General features: G+C 43.5%; 1 protein-coding gene across 1 annotated transcript; it reads left to right on the top strand.

The window, feature by feature from the left end:
- The first annotated feature begins 1,373 nt into the window (after positions 1–1,373).
- Positions 1,374–21,822, top strand: NCEH1 (neutral cholesterol ester hydrolase 1). The gene is made up of 5 exons (XM_075716448.1): positions 1,374–1,511; positions 11,825–12,053; positions 13,954–14,023; positions 16,439–16,610; positions 18,120–21,822. The coding sequence occupies exons 1-5, from the start codon at positions 1,374–1,376 to the stop codon at positions 18,735–18,737; spliced, it is 1,227 nt and encodes a 408-aa protein (XP_075572563.1). The 3' UTR covers positions 18,738–21,822.
- The last annotated feature ends 517 nt before the right edge of the window (positions 21,823–22,339 follow it).

Genomic DNA, 22,339 nt, shown 5'->3' with positions numbered 1-22,339 from the left:
TTGTTACTGACCAAGGTTAATAAAAAAAACCTTCCCAGTCCAAAATAAAATTACAAAATAAAAACACTTTAAAAAAAAAATCTCCTTTCTGGAATTGGTTTGTGATGTGTTAAATGGGAAACAGTACAGTTTCTTCAGCTAAAAAAGGAAAACCGGTGGGGTTTGCACCTGGGTTGGGTTGCGCATTGTTGGGTTTGCACGTGGGTCAGGTTTGCACGTGGGTCGGGTTTGAGCGTGGCTGGGTTTGCGCGTGGGTCAGCTTCGCGCATGGGTCAGGTTTGCACACGGGTCAGGTTTGTGCATGGCTGGGTTTGTGCGTGGGTTGGGTTTGAGCATGGCTGGGTTTGTGCGTGGGTCAGGTTTGCGGGTGGGTCAGGTTTGCACATGGGTTGGGTTTGAGCATGGCTGGGTTTGCGCGTGGTTGGGTTTGCGCATCGGTCAGGTTTGCGTGTGGGTCAGGTTTGCGTGTAGGTGGGTTTGCACATGGGTGGGTTTGCGCGTGGGTCAGGTTTGTGTGTAGGTGGGTTTGCGCGTGGGTCAGGTTTGCGTGTAGGTGGGTTTGCACATGGGTGGGTTTGCGGGTGGGTCAGGTTTGCGTGTAGGTGGGTTTGCACATGGGTGGGTTTGCGCGTGGGTCAGGTTTGCGTGTAGGTGGGTTTGCACATGGGTGGGTTTGCGCGTGGGTCAGGTTTGCGTGTAGGTGGGTTTGCACATGGGTGGGTTTGTGGGTGGGTCAGGTTTGCGTGTAGGTGGGTTGGTTTGCACATGGGTGGGTTTGCGTGTGGGTCAGGTTTGCGTGTAGGTGGGTTTGCACATGGGTGGGTTTGTGCGGGTCAGGCTGGCTGCCGCCTGGTCTGCCCCCGCAGCATCACCCAGATGCGTTTCTGGGCCCAGGGTGGGCAGAAGGTTGCGGGCCTGGGTGTGGGTAAGGGGAGGCAGGAGGCAGTGCAGCTTTTGGTGGCCTTCGGTGGCCTTCGGTGGCCCAGCGCGCGGTGCCGGAGCCCTCTCCAGCCTCGCGTGGCTCGGCGGGGCGAGGCCCCGCTGGCGAGGCCGGGCCCGGCCCCTTCCCCCGAGGGTCCCCGGCGGCCCCGCGGCCCGCAGCCCGCCGGCCCCCGGCCGCCGCTTCCCTCGGGGGCGGCAGAAGCCAGGCGTCCCCGGCCAGCCCGCCCGGCGTGAGCGGCCTCCCCGGCGGGCGGGCCCCGCGGCGGGCGGGGCGGCGCGGAGCGGAGGCGCGGCGCAGATAAGGCCGCCGGCGGCCGGTGCTGGCAGACAGCCGGCGGGCCGGGCACGGAAACGCCGGGACTTCCTCCGGGGGAGGCCGGCCGGCCCCGGGGCGGTGCGCTCCGCTCCCCTCCCCGCGGGGAGCCGGGGCGATGCGGGCCGCCTGGGTGCTGCTGACGGCGCTGGCCGCCCTGGCCGCCTACTACGTGTACCTGCCGCTGCCCGGCAGCGTGTCGGAGCCCTGGAAGCTGATGCTGATGGATGCCACCTTCCGGGCGGTGCAGCAGACGGTAAGGCGGTGCGGCCCCGCCGGCCTTACGGCCCCGGCTCCGGGCACCCCCCGCCGGGCTCGCTCCGCGCCCCGGGGCCGGAGGCGGCTGCAGGCGGCGGGGGAGCGCGCCCGGGGCATGGGCGGCGCGGGGGCCCGGGGGGGACCCGGCGCACCCCGCGGTCCGTGGTGAGAGCCGAGGGCGGAGGCGTCTGCGTCGCTGACAGCCGCCTCTGCACCGGGCCCGTCCCCGCGGCACCGGGCCGGCCCGCGGCCGGGAGCAGACCCTGGCGCGGGGCTGGATTAACGCTGTGCCCGCCCGGCTGGAAGCAGCTCCGGGCAGGGTCGCCCCAGGCTGCTCGTTGTTTTGTCCTGATGAGGAAATCAGGCGTGCACATGGCACCAGAGCTGGCACTCGGGCTTCTCTTCTGGGTTTCGTGGTTTCTGGTTAGATGTGGGTCAGCCTGCTTTCCAACTTGCAGGTTTTTGGACAAAAGAAAAAAAAAAAAAAAACCCAAACCGGTTATTATTCTGATGCATTAACTACGCCTTAGGGAAAGAAGACATAGGGGAGCTCTTCCAAATATTAAACCGCCTCGATGCGGAATCGTATCGCTAAACACAGCTGTCTGAATGCTCGATTTCGTCGCAAGACACACGAGAGCTGTGTCGCTTCGTGATGTCGCCCTCGTTTTCTGCCAATGGTTTTTATGCTGATGCGAAACAGATTGGAGGTCGCAAACTTTCTGGTAATGGCTTTAGCTGTGAACTTTTATTTTCTTCTAGGGTGGTCTGATCTTTTACAAGCACTGATCAGTCATGGTCGGGCCTGATGTAAGGTACTATGTATGTGAAAGGTTTGTTGTTTCTTTTTTTTTTTTTTTCCAAATTTCCTAGCAGCATTTCAGTTTATTGAGTTGGTTCTGAAATGTACAAAAAAATTGCACTTTGAGTAAACGAGAGCATCAGCATATTCAAAAATGCTGGGATTAAATGAATTAATGGACAGAGGGCCTGTAAATGGGTACCAAAAGGACTAGATGGGAATGTACCTTTTATGTTCCTCATTGCGGATGCTTGGAAGGATGAGGAGAGTGGACCACAGAGCGTCCAGACTTGTATATTCTGCCTGAATAGCTTCTCTGGTTGCTGCTGTTGGAGGCAGAGTCTGGGAGTAGATAGACTGCTCATCTGAGCCACTGGGCCATCTTCTCATGGTCCAAATGTATCGCTGAATCAAAGCATATCCCTAGGATGAAAGGATAGAACCTGTTTGCTTGTATACCCTCCCATATGTCTGCTATGGAAACTCTGGAGACGTGGCCTACAATAGCTTCATTCTTCAGTAAAATCTATGGCTTGACGTTCACTTGCTCCATGTTGTTAAGTAACTGAACAGCAAGCGCTCAGCTTGACCAAATTCATTGATAGTACGGACAGAAGGGGCATGATGCCCCCCCAGCATGCTGCCTGCAGAACACAGTGTAACAGAGCAGCCAGAACACCTGAATCAAATCCATAACCTCGAGCTGAAGGAGACCTATCTTTAGAAAATCATATGACTGGGACTATATATATATGTATATTGCTATTGGCTGATGTACACGTTCAGTTTGTTTATGTGGTACGTTGGGCATAGTCAGGTGAATTCTGGTGCCTCTAGCTTGGAGGCTGAAGGGTATCTCTCTCTTTTGGGGTATTCTAGAGGTCGTAATCCCAAGAGGAGCTGGCAGGACAAAGCCTGACGGGTGGCGGCTGGAGCAAACTGGCAGGCAGGGCTGAGGTGCCCGCATCTGTCCCCGCTCTCTGGCGTGGGGAAGTCCCTCTTAGGGTAAAGTGGTGGTTTCTTCGTTGTTTAAATCTCTGACCTTAGAAATAAGAACTTCCCTAGTGAGAAAAATTACTAACAAGTAACAGCACCTGTAATGTAGCTTACAACCCAAAGGAAGGAACAAGTGAGTTTTACACAGAAGAATAAAAGCAGCGAGGCATTAGGGGTGCCCTGAAGCACACAACAGGTGAGCCTTGGGATATTCGTCTCCAGAGAGAAAGAGAAGGTGCTTTCCAAGTGTTCCGAAGCCTTTCCAACACCGAGACACAGCACAAAGTCGGGAATAAATGACTGCCATTGAGAAGGCACTGTGTGAACCAAAGCTAGGATTGTAAAAGTTACACTTGGGTATTTACTTTGTTAGACAACTTTTGTGTGTGTATCTAAAATAAAGCGTATGCCCTTTGGTAGAGTTCAGCTTCTCCTTTCTTCCTCTACTGGCTACTGCGAGACCAAATGGTTTAGCTATGAGAGCTTAGCCCTCCAGTGACCATATTTTTCACATCTACAGAAACCTTCCCTGATAGTTTCTCCCACTCTCCTTGTCTCATCTTAACCATATTGGTTTTTCCTCAAAACTCAATTAACTTTTTGTAATCCCATACAGATACCATTTTACAAGTCCTGTCCATTTATCTGTTGTTTCTTCTGTTTCTTTCTCTGATAGTGTGGCAACTTGGAATTGCTAGAGTATTTGGAAATCTGTCAGAAATACTGTTTGGTTAGGCTTGCTGGCAGAAGAAAATCTGGAATTACAACACTTCTCCAAATGTGACCATTGAACTTTCACCCACTTCTCAGTATATTTTCAGCTTGCTATTTATTACTGTCCTTTGTAGGTTTGATAACAGACAGAAGTACCTTTCTGATCTTAAAATGTCTGAAATGTACTGTAATCCTTTTTACCAAGAGCATGAAACAAACTTCATGTGCTTCAATCACAGTTGATTGTCTTCTGCTTATTTTGAAATAGATTTGTGAAGACTCTGACAATTAGTATAACAATTTCTTGCTAGCATAATGTGTTTGTTTTCTCAGTGCATTAATAATCCCACCAATAAAACGTAATTAGACTGCCACTGGCTTTCAGTGTACTAATCATAAGGTTTTGCATTTCCGTGTAGAGTTTTGTCCCAGTCAGCTATAAATTTATTTTACAAGCTTGGGACTGACTCAGTGCCCTGGATCAGCATGAGACATTTCAACAAACATTCAAGTATAATCACATGGTTAAAAAAAAAAAATGCATAATGCTTATAGTGCTGTTTCTGTAAGTGGATTTCAAAACATACTACAGAAGCGGACTGATACTGTTACCCTAATCTTAAATTGGGGGGAACAGAGATAGGAAGAGAAGGAGCACCTTATCTGAGGGCACAGAGGTTCCGGTGGTGGAGCTGGAAACCGAGCTGGTTTTTCGGAGTCTTGTTCCTGCGCCCTCTTTAATGTCCTGTGCTGCCCCAGAATAAAAACAGAGAAACTTGGACTTTAATAATATTAATGAATTGATGTGCAAGTGCTTAACTGAGAATGAGAGTAATTTGCTGCTCTCGCCTGTCTCAAAATGGGACATGGTAACATTTTTACAGAAAACTGTGATGTAACACAACTGTAGGTGAGAAATGAAAAACTATGTACATAACATGTATACAGGTATGTCAGAACTTGGCTTTGCTGAGATTTGGACAACCACACAAAATTAATTAGGGGCTTGAGCCATGGATTAAACCATAATTATCGCTTTACTTCATGTCTCTGAAGTGCCTATAGCAATGTTTCATAATTCTGCTGTTAACAGCAGGATTGGTAGAGGCGGTTTTCACTTCTTCCCCTAACCACTCTCCCTTATCGGAGTAAAGAGAGCAGCATATGGTTATTTAATAAGCCCTTTGAAATAAGTTATTTCTGAACACCACTGTCAAGACACTTGCTATTCTGGTGCATGGCAAGCGAGAAGGGATTCTTTGGAACCGGGACAACTGCTAGCAGAGGTTTGGAAGGACAAACGGGATGGCATAGAGGCCATCAGATAGACGCATATGGAAGAAGGTAGGCAGCAGTACAGGGGAGAAAACTATCCTCACATTTGTCCTCGGCAGCCAAGTGATTCCATTGTGCTTCTCTGCCACTCCCTTGCTTTCGGGATAAAATCTAGGGCATAGGATATCAACACTCAGGATTAGAGAAAACGGTAATTAGTTCTTTCTAACACTTGAATATCTATCTACCCATATATTTCAGAGTACGTGACTTCTGGACAGATGCAAATCATAGTTGTAGCCAGCCAAGTAAGTTGTTGATGTTTTTGCGTTGCAAGAACACAGTCTCGGAATTGGTTTACAGTAAACCAAGCTGTTAGTTGTGGCAGGTAGGTCTCACAGCAGTGGCACCTGAGCAGAAACTGAACCACGCTGGAAGTCCTATTTGCAGTAACAGGTAACTTTTGGCTCTGTCTAGTATAAAAGCAGATCATCATGGATGAATAGGTATAGGCACAAAGCCTTACATTAAAATGTAATCTAGTTTCTGCTTCTAATTAGTAAACTGTAAACCAGTCGTCTTCAGTTCTAAAGGAAATTCACAAAACTAAGAGCACTTGTCTTTGAGGACTGTCTTTATGTAACAGCGTTAAAAATACATGTTCTTTACTGGGCAATAATGCACCTGCATTAAGAAATGATTCTGTGAAATAAAAGAAAATAGACATTCACCTTTAAACAGGATAAACTGCCTGAAATGCATAAAACCCAATATGTTCTGTGCACAGCTAAATGAGGAAATGATCCTGTTTATTTTTCACTAATCTCTGTTATTGACTACAGATACTGTAGTTGGCATTTTGGACATGTAGAAATGTGTTCTGCAAAGTGATGCCAGAATTGAGGATCACGTCTGCATCTTTTAAGGTAGGAAGTTCAGGCTTAGACAGTTCAGCTGCCCAGTCCCGATATCATTACTCATTTGAGTCATGAGTGAGATTTGGCTCAGTCCCGAGTAGCATTGCATGAAAAAAGAGCCTTAGCTGTTTGCTTAATTCCTGATCCCGCTGAGGCCCGAAAGGTCAGTGCAGGACCTTGGGGCTGCCCAGCTGCGAAGGCAGTAGAGGAAGCAGCTGATGCATTCAGCTTGGCTTTAGAGGCGCGCTGCCTTTGTGCGCTGTCTGAATGCGACCTGCTGCAATAATTTCACGGCTAAAGGTCAGAGATGTGAAGCCGGACAGTGTCAGCTATGGAAGGCATACGAGGACGAAGAATCCCAATGTGCTGAGTACTGTTAGAGGTTAATAGACATTAGCAACTGAAAAACCTTTCTGGATTTTTTTTATAATACAGAACACATGATTAATACAGAGTACAAGTCCATGAGGGAGGGAAGCATAGTAGCAGTGAGCATTTAAGATTCTTCATGAAATTACCAGCTAAGGAGCCAACAGCAGAATCCTGATAGTTTAGGGACAGGAATTGGTGATTAAATGTAAAGTAATGATGCCTCTCTGGAGCAGTTCTTTGTTCATTCTGTCTGCTTTTCATCACAACCCTGACTCCTTTCTTCACTTGTTGAAAATTTTCTCCTATATCAATTAAATCTTGCAATATCTGGTATCCCTCACCAAAGAATTTACCAGGAGGAAGGTGGCAGTCTTGAAGAGTTTGGTCTCTGGGGGGTCCCTGGGTTGTCCCTACTTGAAAACCCCTGTTATGGGGATGTCCTGGTAAAAGAGAAGATTGTGGCTGTCGCGGTTGCTTTGCCTGACTTGTTGGAGAGCTGGGGAGCGTTGCAGTGTGAGTGTAAATCACACTGCTGCCGAGGCAGCCGTGGGTCATGGGGAGCCAACGGCCCCGAGACAAAAACCTGCAATCAGAAATGAGCAATAGCTTGTCAGTAGGGCTCCTGTAACATGTCCACAGTGGTTGTTTGCTGAATTGGCTCAAACGCCAGCAAAATACCCACGTTTGCCTCGCTAGGCTGTCTAGCCCTCCTCTCCCGGGGTCCTCCTGCTCATCCAGCTCTGCCTCGCTTCCCGGCACCCAGCTCTCTCGGTGCGCGTCAGCCCATTGCTCGGGCCAGCCCATAATGCCGTGAAGTTCACCCGCCACATTTCCCCGGAGTTACCTGTTCAGCAAACAAAAGCGTTTACTCGGATGGATGCATAAAACCAGTCGTTACATGGGAAAACTTGGGCTGTGACCCAGACTGAGTGATGTGCCATGGCTGTGGTTGGCACAGCAATTTGGGGCTAATGACCCACAGGGCTTTCATCTTTATACTATCTCCTCTTTCCTATGAGTTTGTCTTTACTTTTTTCTGCAGTCTCATAATTCCCCCCTTGTCCTTTTGCTTTCTCTTCCCTTGCACTAGCTTTTATTAGTACAGCACTGTCTTCTCTCCCTTTTCACCAGAGAACTTCACTGTTTCTCTCTTCTCTTCCACATGCATATACACATACATATGTAATTCCCAAATATATTGAAGTGCTATATTTGACAGCCTGCAACAGTCCTGCATGTTATCACAGAAGGGTGGTAAAAATCATGAATACCAGAAAAGAACAGACTAATTATTGCTCACATGAGATGACTGGGTACAGGTTTTTTTAATGGATTTAAGCCAATCCAACTGTGGACTGCTACCGAAAGGGCTGGTCCCATCCTTTCCCCCACTCCCTCTTTCTTGCCTTGGGTTATTAGTAACATGGTGACCTGCCTAAAGTTTACTGTTGTTTCTCTGGTTTTGCTGGGTTCGTATTGAGCTGGTGCAGCAAGGTGATACTCTGAGGCTTCACGTTATTTAGAGCCAACGCAAGGAAGGTGCCAGGGAGGCAGAGCCAACAGGATGGGCAGGTCTGCCCTTTGGGTGGCAACACAGTCCTAGAAGAGAGTTAGCCAACCATTAAGTGCATATTATTCTGCCAGTAGTTATATTACAGAGTGACAAGATACTCTATATCTATTTTAAATGTTTATTTATATAGAAAAAAAAATCTAAGAATTTAATTTGTAAGAACTTTGGACAAGACTAGCTCTTTGCCGGCAAAAAGTGCAATCCTGATGCCTTATAAATGACAACCAAATAGGCTGATTAGATAGATATACTTACAGAGAATCTGTCTGATAAGTGCTTGGCAAAAATCTGCCTATGCCTAACAAAAAAATTTGGACTCTTGCTTTTGTGCCCTGATGTACAAAGCATCTCTTCCAGGTTTTTGGATTCTAAGAAAGAGTGTCTATTATAGAGGGGGGGGGGAAAAAGGCATGAAAGCATGTGATAACCTGCAGATGGCCACAGTGCTCTGTGGTTGTCTTGGTTTCGGCTGGGATAGAGTTAATTTTCTTCCTTCCTAGTAGCAGGCACAGTGCTGTGTTTTGGATTTAGGATGAGAAGAATGTTGATACACACTGATGTTTTAGTTGTTGCTCAGTACTGCTTATGCCAGTCAAGGACTTTTCAGCTTCCCATGCTCTGCCAGGGGCACAAGAAGCTGGGAGGGGGCACAGCCAGAATAGTTGATCCAAACTGCCCCAAGGGCTATTCCATACCATACGGCGTCATGGGCAGTATAGAAACTGGGGGGGGTTGGCTGGGGAGCAGCGATCGCTGCTCGGGAACTGGCTGGGTATCGGTTGGCGGGTGGTGAGCAATTGCATTGTGCATCACTCGCTTTGTATATTATTATTGTTATTATTATAGTGTTATTATTATCATTACTATGTTACTTTATTTCAATTATTAAACTGTTCTTATCTCACCCCAGGAGTGTTTCTCACTCTCACTCCTCCGATTCTCTCCCCCATCCCATCGGGGCAGGGGCAGTGAGCGAGCGGCTGCGTGGTGCCGAGCTGCTGGCTGGGGCTGAGCCCCGACAGTGGTTTAAAGAACAGGGCAAAACGCTTCTTGGTAAACAACACTAACCAGCCTTGAAAATAAAACATTTCTGATTCCAGGGAACATGTGGTAATCTCGTCTACAAAGAATGTGAACTAAAGTGGGGAAAAAACTAAAATGGGACGTCTACTGCAGCACAGTGAGGCTAAAAAAAAATCTACAAAACCATTGTTTTTCCTGGCAGTATTTCTGAAATTGATTCCCAGTGGTTACCTTCCCTGGGAGCCTCCATGGGGTACACGGAGGATCAGATCTTTAGCTGGTTACATCAGTGGCAGCCCAACAAGTTGTCTGCCAAATTATTAATAGATGTATTGCTCTTCAGATTTCAAACTCGAACTGGGGTTTCCTGTGGGAATTTTTAAGTAACGGTGGGAGAAAAGCACGATCTGAAATTCAGAGATACAAACAGCCTTGTGAATTCAGCATTTCTTCCCACCGGGTGGATACTTTGTGTTCTTCTCCCAGAAAAAAAGCCTTGCAGTATAAAGAAATTATATTCCATCCAAAAAGCAGCAAACATTTTAAAATTTGGATTCCCTCCAAACTATCTCAGCAGGGTGATGTTACCACAAGCTAAAGCAAGAAAATAAAGTAATTTTTGTAAATTCTTGGTTTGGAAGTGGATTCCTCTCCCTGCTCGCATAGCAGCCCATTGTACTCGGCATAGTCTTTTTTTGGGAAAAATGTCAAAAATTGTCTTTTTCTACAGCAGTCTGCAGTGGTGGGGCTGTGCAGGGCCTTTTCTATACAGCAGCTGACTGAAAGCAAATAGTTGGGGTTTGTTTTTTTTTTTTTTTTTTTTAAACATCCAGACTAATGATGAGGGATTAAAAAGGTACATGTAAGGAGCTGGGGCTGTAGACCTCAGGGGACAGATCTTTGGCGTGGATGCTGCTGAATGTGTTAAAATTTGTTTTTCTTCTGGATGTGTGTGTTTGCTTCCTTTAGCCGTTCCTTCACCGTTGGGCAAACGCTCCTGGCAGAGAGGCTGAAACTTAGCACTGAAAGTGGCTGCAAAAACAGTACTGCAGAAGTATCGTAAAGAAACCCAAGTCAAGAAAACGAAATAGCCGTCCTCGTGAACAACAGGAACCAGAAAGAGACCGTGAAATTCTTATTTGCAAAATCACGTCTGTCACGAGGAAGCAGGCTTAGGTGCCACTTGGTTTTTGTACAGGTTGAAGTACGGCAACTGTCCGCTCCTCACCACGTGAGCGCAGCCAGAGCGGGGCCTGGGTGACCCCGCTCTCGGGCGTCAGCATCTTTAGTTCGTACCAGCAGGCTTGCGCTCCACTGGTGGTACCGGCAGAATTAAAACAGTAAAACAGTTGTGTGTAGACGAGCTGCATGGCTCCTAACAGTATGCTTTTTCTTCTAAGTATCCGTTACCTATACGTAAAATAAGAGGTCACAGCTGACAGATTGCTTTATGGTAGTGGTCCTACAGATATACATTAGGCACATGTATTAATTTTATTCCCAGCTTCATTGCCTCGACTGAGAAAGTTGTACAAAAGGCTTAGCTGATTATCCAATTTCCTTCATCACTAGGATAGAGATTAACTTTGCAAAAGGGGAAATACCCCCCCACTACTTTTTAATGGCCAGTCTCAACATCGTAGTCCCTGCAGTCCCTTGGCTCACCCTTCGCCACCCCTTTTGCAGCAGCTAGGGAATGGGAACACGTATGCATTACAAATAGCGTGCAGGTCATACATGGGGAGCAGCTCGTGACCATTTACGCTGGAGGAGTGCCTTGGATCCCAGGACTGTTTGCTGAGAGAAACGGGTTTTTAATCTATTCAGGGCAAAGTTTAAAAAATAAACACGAAAATAAAAATCCTGGATAACCAAAGGAGAAAAAGTCTCTCTCTCCTCATAAGGGGACAGAAAGATCAGCTCATTCTTCATTTTTGTAGTGTTTTACACACCCCACAAAAAAAAGTAATGCACTTTAGTCTCTGGGGTTGGGGGGGGTGTGTGGAAATCACTAACCTGCCGTGGTTCTTGGATAGTGTTTCAGATCCTTCTCAATTCAGCAGGTAAATACAGGGCAAGCCAATAAATGAGCATTATATTCCTTTGAGACCATTCCTGTTTTCAAATTTCTTTGCAATCCTTGAGAACTTTCTTAATTTGGAAGTGGAAGGACTTAGGCTTTGGGGTGGAACAAGAGAAATACTTTGCATTTTGGGTACCTTAGCACCACAAAAATTTTGCCTGTGTGGTATTGCCCTCTGCTGGCACTGGTCTGAGGAGCTTCACAAGTCTCAGTGGAGCACGCTGGTAAGGCTTATCTCTTTTTTGGAGGTGTCTTTCAAAGGCAAGGATCTGAGTGCTCATTCACAGTTGTCTTGGTCCACGTAGTGCCCGTGGTTTGATTTATTTTGACAACAGAGAATCTTTTATGGACAGGGTTTTGTTTTAATACAGCTTTAAAAGCATTAGAGGTCTTTGATCAGCATTCATTTTCCAGTGAATATTCTAACAATCCATATCCATTTTCATATAGGACCTGCCCTTTGAAGACGGTTGCATTAAACATCAATGCAGTATCATATGATATGCTCTGAAGTAACAGAAATTTCCTTTTTTCTTCTTTTTTTTTTTCCCCCTAGTGTCACCTCATTCACTATCTGAGACTCAGCCATCACTTGATAGCTTTGAATTATTTCATTTGTACCTTTGACAAGCTGAAGTCTGTCTCCTCTGAAGACATTAACATCACGGACGCTGTTTTTGACGGTGTGGAAGTCAGAGTGTTTGAACCTCCTGGGAAGCGAGATGAAAGGCTCAAGCGCAGTGTTGTTTACATCCACGGAGGGGGCTGGGCCTTGGCAAGTGCAAGTATGTGTCTGCTAATAATTAAATAGGATTCTGGTCTGGTTTTCTCCTAGCAGGAGAAGCCACAAGCTGTTTTTCCTGCCGGGGGTGACAATTTTGCTAAGATGTACCTGAGTTCAGTAGTAACTGTCTCCACTCTGGTCGATCAGCTCTAAGGAGGGAGGGGGAAAAATATTGTGACACACAGCAAAAATGCATATCTTATCTGCACATGAGCTGTAAAAGGACCAAAAGGTTAATTTTGTTGCATCCTGAGAGGACAGAATAACTTATTGTTTAAATTCCTGGGGTGCCTGGATGGGCTGTTTGGGCCAGTCTCCCTTTTTATACGGTCACGTGCAAATGTCAACCCTTGGTGATCAGGATCCAGTGTAAGGGTTTTGCCCCATTTTCATGCAATAATTAGCAGAAGAGTGGGCTGAACAACACCACATGTAACAGCGTTGCTAATGTTTGGCTCTTAAATAAAGTGTACGTGGGAATACATGCTGCTGATCATGGACAACGGACAGCGTGATGAAGGAAACGTGTAGAGGTCAGTTCCCGTCCCATGGTTTCACCCCCTTTCTTAGGGGACCACTGCCACCACTAGCAGAAATTACCTTGGAAATTAATGCTGTTTACTCCAGTTAACTTGGAAGCCACAAACGTGATCAGAGAAAGGTATAGCTATAGACAACGATAAGTTAGCCACTGATCCTTCCACGTCGTACAGGAGGAGAAAAGCCTTGGGAGGAGAAAGGGTGTGCGGTTCTCGTGACTGCCCCATGATCCAGATCCGATAGGAGTCTTCCCCCGTTTCCTTCCCCATTGCTCCTGAGACGCCATGAAGTCCCTACAGCCCTGATGCATTCTGTGGCCTCGTCTATAGAAGAAGAACATTGATGGGGTTTTCTGAAATGTTCCAAAACAAAGACTGTATTGATTGCATTTGGACTATGCATGTAGTATGTATGTATGACTTACCACTCAGACCATGATTTAAGGGAGATCTAGGTTCCTAAATAACTTTAAAATCTGTCCTTCATGTGCCCTTGGAAATCCCAGTCTCTTTGTCCTATGGTCCTGTAGCAGTTACAAATTTTGCTCCTCTTCCTACAGAGGAATTGTGCTTTGAGATGGGTTTTCTTAGGCCTGCCTAAGGGATGTTTGTTAGCGTCCTGCCCACCGCATTTGTTCTGTTAACAGTTTGCATATGACTTGTTGTGCAAAAGTTTATGTTAAATTACTGCGCTTTGTTTGGATTATTATAACTCAGCTATGTCAGATGCTATCCTCAAGTCCAAGATGCAGAAGTTAATGGCACAAACGTTACAGCTAAATATTAAATTCTAAGACTAGATACTTTAGAAAATGCTTAGTGTCTTAGTATATTTTATAGTACTGGGAACCGACGATTAAGTAACTGGAAAGGAACAAAATTAAAGAAAATCAGTCCACTGATAAAAAGGATAGCTGTGATTAATCCTCCCTCAAATGAGTAGTTCAGTTGATGTTAATAGGGCAACTCATTTGAATCAAAGCAATGCGTTCTATAATAAAATGAACAACAAACAGTGACTCATACAGTGATAACTGTCTCTGGATGCTAATGCCCCCAAGCCACCGGGTCCCTTAATTTTTGCCCACTGAGAGAATTGTGATAGGTGGATGAAATGACATGCCCCAAGTCACCAAGAAACAGATGAGAAAGAAAGCGTTAGACTGCAGGACTCCTCAAGGCGTGAATTAGGCTCCTTCTGCTACAATATGTATTTGGCGCTTTATGCATTGCAAGCTGATCTCATTTACTTTGCTTAAATTTGTATCACATCATTATATTTTCTGAAAAGGCTTACGTATGGCTTTGCAGCTATTGACATAAATGGACTCGTGTCCCTACCACTATGTCCTTTCGTTCCAGGAACAAGCCTTTATAACAATCTCTGCAGAATCATGGCTGAATCTCTCAACGCTGTCGTTGTCTCAGTTGAGTGAGTAATCTAAAAGTAATCAAGTAATTTTAATGTATTAGAAATATGTAATGTAGTTCTTTTGGCTTTTCCCTTGTTACTGGCTTGTGTACAAAGCTTTAACTTGGACAATAATTCTCTTTACCGGTCTGATATTTTTACTCTCTTAAAATTACAACAAATTGGAATGGTATCAAAAATTCATTTGGGTTTCCAGTTATTTCAGAGGTCATTTTAGAAGGCAGAAATGTGGGAAAAGAGAGTAGCACTTAAATCAGTTGGACAAGTACTAAAATGCAAATTTTAATGCATTGTCCAGTTGCATCCACACGTAAGGAGTGCAGCTAAAACCTGAGAACACTCAAGTGCCCAGTTATGATTCTGTAAATACTGGTGAACTTTTCAAACAATCAAACAAGAAAACCAAACGCATTTGGGCATGATATATACCTGAAGGAAGGCTGAACCACATCTCTGTGCCTCCTCATGTAGCAAGAGGGACTTTTCCCATCCTCGGTGGCCACTCCCACTGCTGCAAGGTATATTTTTTATAAATATATAAAAATAATTTTAATATATATAATATTAAAATACATATATTAACACCCCCAAAGTCTGTCTGTAAACCACAGTTTCTAAGTCATATTGAGCAAGGGTCTGCAATGTAAAAATTATCAACTCATTTTAGCCCTGCTCATTAACCAGAATACACCGAGGAGCCTGGCAGTTTCCTGCTGCTCTCTCAAGCTCCCACTGTTCCAGTCATCTCATTTAAGCCTTGTACTCCACTCAAGAGCAGAGGATTGCCAGGGTGCCAGACAACAGAGAAGCAGGGCTCCTTCTTTAACTTGCTGAACAATTCCAAGGTAAACAAACCTCTCAACTAGCTAACTACGTTACCTAGATGACTCCAGTTTGATTGGTACTTTTCCCCTCCTTACTGTCAACTTCAATATTTTCTTTTGCAAACCCAATCACTAGATAGAACTACTCAAGTTTCCCACCTACAGTTGATTACATACCAAGCTCTGTGATCTAATTGCAGCTTAATTATATGGAGTTGATGCTACTCATTCAATACTTATAGCATACTTTAAAGGGCCGCTTTTTTTTTACTTCTTTGTTGTTTATTAGTAGAAACAACCAACAGCTGCTTTTTTACTTTTCATTATTCCAGGTGAGCAGGGATCACAGTATTGAAGAGTTCCTTATTATTACTTTTCTGATTTGTGGTGGTATAATTCTGCCTGTTCCTCTGAGTTATTGTTTACCTCTTCTCCTTAGCCATTGTATTTTTCAGTAAAGGCGTTTGTACTCAATTAGTGAAGACTAATTAGATTTCTCATTGGTTTAATTGCACATCTCGCTTTCATGATATACGGCACCGTCTGTCATCCAGTTTTGCGAGGAGTTCCCAAAGGACTCTCTCATATTCCTTTGTAGTTGATGCAATATATAATTGCCTTCTGAAAGCAGGTCAGATTGGGAGTTTGAAACACTTTTTGTGTAACCTAAGTTTAAAATTTATTCTGCGTATGAAACTTTTTTTAGCTTAGCTTCTGAGGAAAATGTTTGGAATCAGAAAACTGGATTTTGTTTTGCTTGTTCTGCTCGGCTCTACTGAGAATATGTAAAATCTGTTGATTGAAAAGCTGCAAACAGAAGACATGCTTTGTACCATAAGGCCTAGTAACAACTCTTAGATTACAAATTGTTCAGTAAATATGAACAGACTTCTCCTGCGCTGTTATTTAGAAACTGAGAAAATCTCATGAACGGGACTCAGCTGCTGACTGTTCCTGAGCAGACTGTTTGCTCTCTGTGCCTCAGTCTCTTCACCTGCGCAATGGGTATATTCCTGCTCCACTCCTCGGTACAGGAGAGGACTTACTGAATCTGTTGCATTGGAGTAGATTGGTATTCACTGCTTGGCTATTGCTCATTTCATGGCACAGAGGTATAGCGAGGTTCATTCTCTCCTGAGCATAGGTAAAAATGCAGGAAACAGAACTGCTTAGGTGTTTGGCATAATGGCATCTGTTGGGCGTATATGACTTAGTCTCCCTTGTGCTAGGTAAGGTGGGGATTTGGATCAAAACCAGCCTGAATGTAATGACTCCCTTGCGAAGGGTGTTTTAAATATTCATTCATTTTTATAACGTAAGATGAAATCCTCCATTGGAAAATCCTAGGAAAGTGCTGCACAATTTGTTACTATCTTGGTATTATTCATATCTAGTATGTTCATGTTAATCTTTCATAATTAGAGCCTTAATTATAAGATTAAGTCTTACACAAGTTTTACACACCTCATTTTTCCCATAATACCCTAATGGAATAGTTATTTGCCATTAAGGAATACCTGATATCACCTATTAATCCTGAAAGAGCGGTACATTGATGGTAATAGTTGTCTCTCATCTCTTTTCTTTGTAGATACAGGCTGGTGCCAGAGGTGTGCTTCCCCGAGCAATTCCATGATGCTCTTCGTGCTACTAAGCATTTTTTGCAGCCTGATGTCTTAGCTGAGTATTCAGTTGACCCAAGTCGAATTGCAATCTCTGGCGATAGTGCAGGAGGAAATTTGGCAGCTGCTGTGTGTCAGCAGGTAACATGCAGTGTCTATTATATATTACGCTACGACAGTCCCTAATTCAGTGATGCGTATAGGTTGACAGATTCTTTGTGCTGCGTCATCACAAGGTGATGTGCCAACCCTAAAGACAGAATGGTGGAAAGCCAGCATCTAGTCACTTTACAGAAGAAAAATGAGCCAATTGCAATATGAATCACATAGCTTGCAATGTCCTACTACAGATAGGAGTTGTTATGGGCCAGATTTTAAGAGCAAGTACCTAAATGACTTTTTTTGCCCCTTTTGCTGGCAAATTCTTTATTTTTCTAAGTAGGTAACTAGGTACATGCACAATTTATCAATTTAGTTTCCTATTTTTAGATGCTTGTCTCTGAAAACATGTTTTTATTTCTTTCAAATACAAATGAAGGACAAAATATACAATAAATGAAGCTTAATTCTTTTGTTAAATTGTCTTCCTGTAGCATTTTGTAATTTTAAAGAAATGTCTTTTGTGTATCTGCAGTTTAAATGTAATCTGAATTTAATCTAGTAAAGATTTCAAAGGCAGCCTGGGGCAAGTAATAATATTTTTCATGGTTGAATGAAATATTATTATTAGCTTTTTTGTATTGCCATAACCATTGGTGATAAGAAAGCGGTTACCATGTGCAGGCAACTAATTATCATGACAACCTTGCAATATTGAATTAGGATGAAAAAAATTAATAAGGGACAATTACACTAAAAGTTTCAAAATCAACGACTGATAAACATGATAGTACCATGTTTTGGAAGCAGCATTCCTAATTCGTTTCTCTGATGCATAATTCTTTTTAAATCAGTGATGTATGACTGTTTCAGGGAGAGGTTAATTACAGTAAGATTCTTCAGCCTGAAAAAGAGACAGACAAGATGAGATATGATAGAGAACTGTGTAGCTTGTGGTAGAAGATGAAGCAAAACAAGTGTTTGCTGATTCTTCCAGAAAAAGATTAGGGGGCACCAAATGTATCATTGGTAAGCTCAAATCAAATGCAGATGGCAGGTTCAAGTCAAACACAGAGAGGTGCTTCTGTACGTGGTGAGCCTTTGCTAGATAAAACTGTAGATGCCAACAGTTTGCATATGCTCAAAAAAACAATGAGATAAATTCATGGAAGAAAGACCCATGGAAAACTGCTAAAAGCAAGAATAGCTCCTTTGATTCAGGAAATCCTTCAGTTGCAAATTGTTAAACTGGGAACTGCATTAGCTAAATGCCACTTTACAATTTTTTTTTCTTTTTTTCTTACACCTTTCAACTTCTGCCACTGATTTCTGTTGGAGACAGCATACTGGGTCTGCCTGAATGGCCATGCTTACAAGAGAAGAAAAAGATCAGGCTGCTAATATTTCAGACAAAAGAGTGACATTAACTGCATAAGAGCAGAATTCAGCCTAAAAATTGTCAAATGCGTGGTGGCTTGTATGAGCTTAAGGTTGATATTGTAATGTTTATTTTCTTTGTAATCCCAGTTCTATCCTATATTCTTCCCACAGCTTAGCAAAGATGAGCATTTGACCATCAGACCAAAACTGCAGGCCTTAATTTATCCAGTCCTTCAGGCATTTGACTTCAATACGCCTTCTTATCAGCAGAACATGAATATGCCCGTTCTTCCTCGTTATGTCATGATCAACTATTGGATAGATTATTTCAATGGTAATTATGACTTCGCTCACTCACTGCTGATTAACAACCACACTGCTCTTGACGTTGGCCAAGCTCTCTCTTTCAGAGGACGTCTGAACTGGACATCTCTACTGCCTTCATCGTTCAAAAAGAACTACAAGCCTGTAATACAAACCGCAGGCAAAGCTGAAATCATCCAGAAGATACCAGCGCTGCTCGATGTACGAGCAGTCCCACTCCTTGCAGAAAATGAAACTCTGCAGCTGCAGCCAAAGACTTACATCCTGACCTGTGAGAATGACGTCCTGCGAGATGATGGGGTGATGTACGCCAAGCGCTTGGAGAATGCCGGCGTGGAAGTCACGCTCGATCACTTCGATGACTGCTTTCATGGCTGTATGATATTCACCGTTTGGCCTACTGATTTCTATGCGGGCATTCAGACCAGGAACAGCTATATAAAATGGCTGGATGAAAACCTCTGAAGAGAGAGTCTCTATAGAAGACACAGGGTGCGCAACTCTGGTGTCTGTTCTTGCTAAAAAACGATAAAAAAGTGCACTTTTCCAAATTCAGACTTCTTCCGTTCAGCTGCAGCTGCTGGGGGTTGCAGACCACTAACTACAGCATTCATTAGCTCGATTGGCCTTGCCCAGCAAAGTATTTTGAGAAATACTTTTTCAAACTCTGATTTCCTCCCCCACCCTTTTTTCAGATGACAAATGCCAAACATAAACAAATGTTGAGCAGGGAGATCAGCATTCCTGTAGCATTCTTAACTGGCTTTGACTTTCAAGCTTTGACTCTTCATTAGGTACAAAGGCCACGATTTTCAAATGATATGAAGTAAAGCCAAACACCCACATCTACATCTGAATATGTAAAAATGGGAGCTAGTTTCCAACAGTGGTGAGCACTTGATGTCAAAGAAAGTGTGAGCACTCTCGCCTTTGAGAGCAGAGGCATGCATTTGAATGTCAGGCATGGATTTAGGTGTTGGCTTGTAGGCAAATAGACGAATGACTCATTTAAATTTAAAAAAAAAAAAAAAAAAGCTCTTCTAGGCAGTTAAGATGATGCTAGACAAGTCTCCTAGCCAAACATGTAATTCAGCTTTGGCATTTCATCTTTATTGCCTTTTAGTGATTTATATTTTATAAAAGCACAGGACTAAATATATTTTCAACAAAAAGTATTACGGCATACATACAAATATATACGATAAAATGCTATGTGTAGCAGCAGAATCCAGGTTGTTCATGTGAGTGAGCTTCAAAGCTGGCTACTTATTTGGCTAAAGAATGTGACTTCATCTGTGTTTAAAGCCTCAGCTTCATAACCTCATTACAGAAAATACTGAGCATACTAAAAAAAATCTACTGTGTGGTTTGCACTAATGTGTGTAATAATAGTGGGGTTTGTTCACTGACTTTTCTTTTGTGCTTATAGTGTTTATTGTATTTCATGCTTCCTGGAAGGAGGGAAGCAAGTAAATAGAAGTGGGCTCTAATCTATACGGAAGATTTAAATCTGAGCTTTGCAGCTAAACTCTCTCTGTCCTGTAGACTGACCCAAAATGCTAGGTAAGATGATCTCGCTGTTGTGCAGCAAATCTCTACAGTTTGAGCCAGTCTGTAAAAGTCAGGCAGGACAGGGAAGTGAAACCACTTGCGACAGTGTATATTGTCCAGGATGTTTACTGCTTGCAGAAATGAAGGTTGTGTCAAAAGCCCACTGTTTCTAGGCAAAGAGGAGAGAATGGCTGCCCTGTCAGTAAACTAGCGGATTAAATTCATCCTCAGCTTTACCACAGACTTCCTGTGGGACCCCAAGAGAACAACTTAATCTCCTTATGCCTCACTTTCTTCTTCTGCAAGAGAGGGAGCGGTAATTTCCTACCTCACAAAGGAGCTGTGAAGCTGAATCCACGGGCGTTGGTGAAGCACGCGGGTGTGACGGTGACTGGCAGGCACTGAGCAGCTCCCGTAGCTTTTGACTTTCCACTCTTCTCTACTCACTGGCTTGGACCAGCCTGCCCCATGATGGGTGCTGCTGCTAGGCTGCAGGTCCTCCTGGGCAGTTGGCTCATCTCTGTCCTGGCTCCTGTGAAAGTACCATAAGGTGAGCCTTCTTGGCTGTCAGGAGATCATGACAAAAGCAATTTTATTAGAACTTCTCTTATGGCAGGATTCTGAAAAGTTTTTTACACACACACAAAAAAAAAAAAAAAGGCACGGGTAGATCAAACTGCCTTCTGTCTTTTAAAATATATACAGACCAGTCCATTCTTGCTGGTATTTAAATTAAATAAGAGAATGGCTTTGCTGAATCATTGCTTCCCAGAAACATCAGGTTGTTAATGTGGTTGCATGGATTAAGAAAAGCTATTAATGAGACAAGGCCTCGATGCAGGCTCAGCCATGCAGGCTGAAGCTCATTTCTGGACATAGGTTTGCACGGAGGTCACAAGCCAAAGCTTTTTCAACAGTGGCTGAGATTTTTCTGCCATTTAGATCGTTACAAAGACTCAGTGGAATTAGAGCAGCTGAGTGACAATCTGAATCAGAATAAATTTTGGTCAAGATACCGAATTAACACTGCAAAAGAATTCAGACTTTTTTCCTGGATTTAAACCCTCTTTCCTCCATAAACACAACTTCAGTAGTTCTAATTTACAGTTGAAACAGACAGCAACCAAAGTTATGTCCATTCTAAAGACAAATTACTAATCTTGAAGAAGGGTCTGCTCCAGTGTCCTTTCTGCCGTATAGAGATAGCTCCATTTACTTGACTTTAGACCATGACTTAGAGAGTCAAAAAATACCATTACACTGAGTTGTAACAACAGGCTTCTTCCTGGCTTTCCCACTTAAATAGTAAACCCATGTCAGAAAAGATGTAATTTATATCCACCTGCCATCATTAAAAGATAGTAGTAACTGTAGTACTGGGAAAAAAGTGGTTAATATTCCTATAAATTCTATAATAATTTGCCTGAGAGCTGTCTGCAAAGCTTTAGATCAGCATTTGTTTATAGCTGTTATAAATATCTGCTATGAAGCTATAATATAATTACTGCTTTTTTTTTTTTTTTTCAACTGAAATGAAATGGAGAATGGAGAGCTGGAATATATGTTCATGGAGTCAGTTGTAAATTTCCTTCATGCACTGAAGCACATTAAAGTCTTTAAAACATTGTTTTGTAGTGTTTGGGCCTCTGTATTTTTTCATTAGGTGCATCATGGGTATATTTTTTAATTTCTTACTAAACTTTATTAGAAGCTTTTTCAAATAAACAGAAGTAGGTTAACCTGTCTTAAACCTTTTAAGCTGCTATGATCTGTAACAAGGCTGTTAAAAAAAGCAAAACCAGCTGGTTTAATGTTGTCTTATTTATGATGTCCAGAACCCCAAAGTACAACATACTTGATGTGAATGCATTCAATATCTTATGCATGATCCTTTTTTGCTTCTTTCCCAGCGCAGGGGAAAGATCTTGTAAGATCTAATTAGCATCTGTGATTGAAATGTGCTATCAAACAGAAGAACAAATAAATATAGTGAAATATATATTTGTGATGATTTTTTTTTTTTCCCCCTCAGGACCACCAATTGTTTGGGTTTTTTTTCCCAGATGTCCCACATCTCCAATTTGAGTTTTCACCTAGCAGAGGTCAGTGAAACAAAACGGGAGACCTCAGAGCTCCTGAAGAAATGCTGAACCAAAGCCAAGGCGGTTGTTTTCAAGGCAGGAAACCTTGCCTATGTGTCCATGCTCTGCGAGGGTGATCTCCTCTTACTTCATTTCTGCCAAACGATTAATGGTGACCGCATTTGGTGGCGTTGAGTAGCGGATGATACCTGCGCTACTGCTGTTCCTCTTTCAAGATAGACAGCGGAGCTCGTGTTCTCCATTCTGAGCTATAAACACATTTGTATGTTTGTTTATGTTTGAAATCTGGAAAGGCCTAGCTCCTTTTTCATTCCTATTTGCCTTCCTTTCACATTCTTTCTTTCTGAACTGTTACCCATTTTCATCCCCTGCCCTCATTTATTAATGGTCACACCACACCAGCATTACTTTTGA

The sequence above is a fragment of the Pelecanus crispus genome, chromosome 9, assembly GCF_030463565.1.
Source record: "Pelecanus crispus isolate bPelCri1 chromosome 9, bPelCri1.pri, whole genome shotgun sequence".
In the NCBI taxonomy this organism is placed as follows: domain Eukaryota; kingdom Metazoa; phylum Chordata; class Aves; order Pelecaniformes; family Pelecanidae; genus Pelecanus; species Pelecanus crispus.
The sequence above is the reverse complement of the archived record's forward strand: the minus strand, read 5'-3'. Positions and strand labels throughout refer to the sequence as shown.

What these genes read in the sequence shown, in the direction of transcription:
- NCEH1 (XM_075716448.1), top strand. Translation starts at nt 1,374, where the DNA reads ATGCGGGCCGCCTGGGTGCTGCTGACGGCGCTGGCCGCCCTGGCCGCC. An exon ending in TCCGGGCGGTGCAGCAGACG is followed by an intron (nt 1,512 to 11,824) that starts GTAAGGCGGTGC and finishes TTTTCCCCCTAG; the next exon opens with TGTCACCTCATTCACTATCT. An exon ending in GCTGTCGTTGTCTCAGTTGA is followed by an intron (nt 14,024 to 16,438) that starts GTGAGTAATCTA and finishes TTTTCTTTGTAG; the next exon opens with ATACAGGCTGGTGCCAGAGG.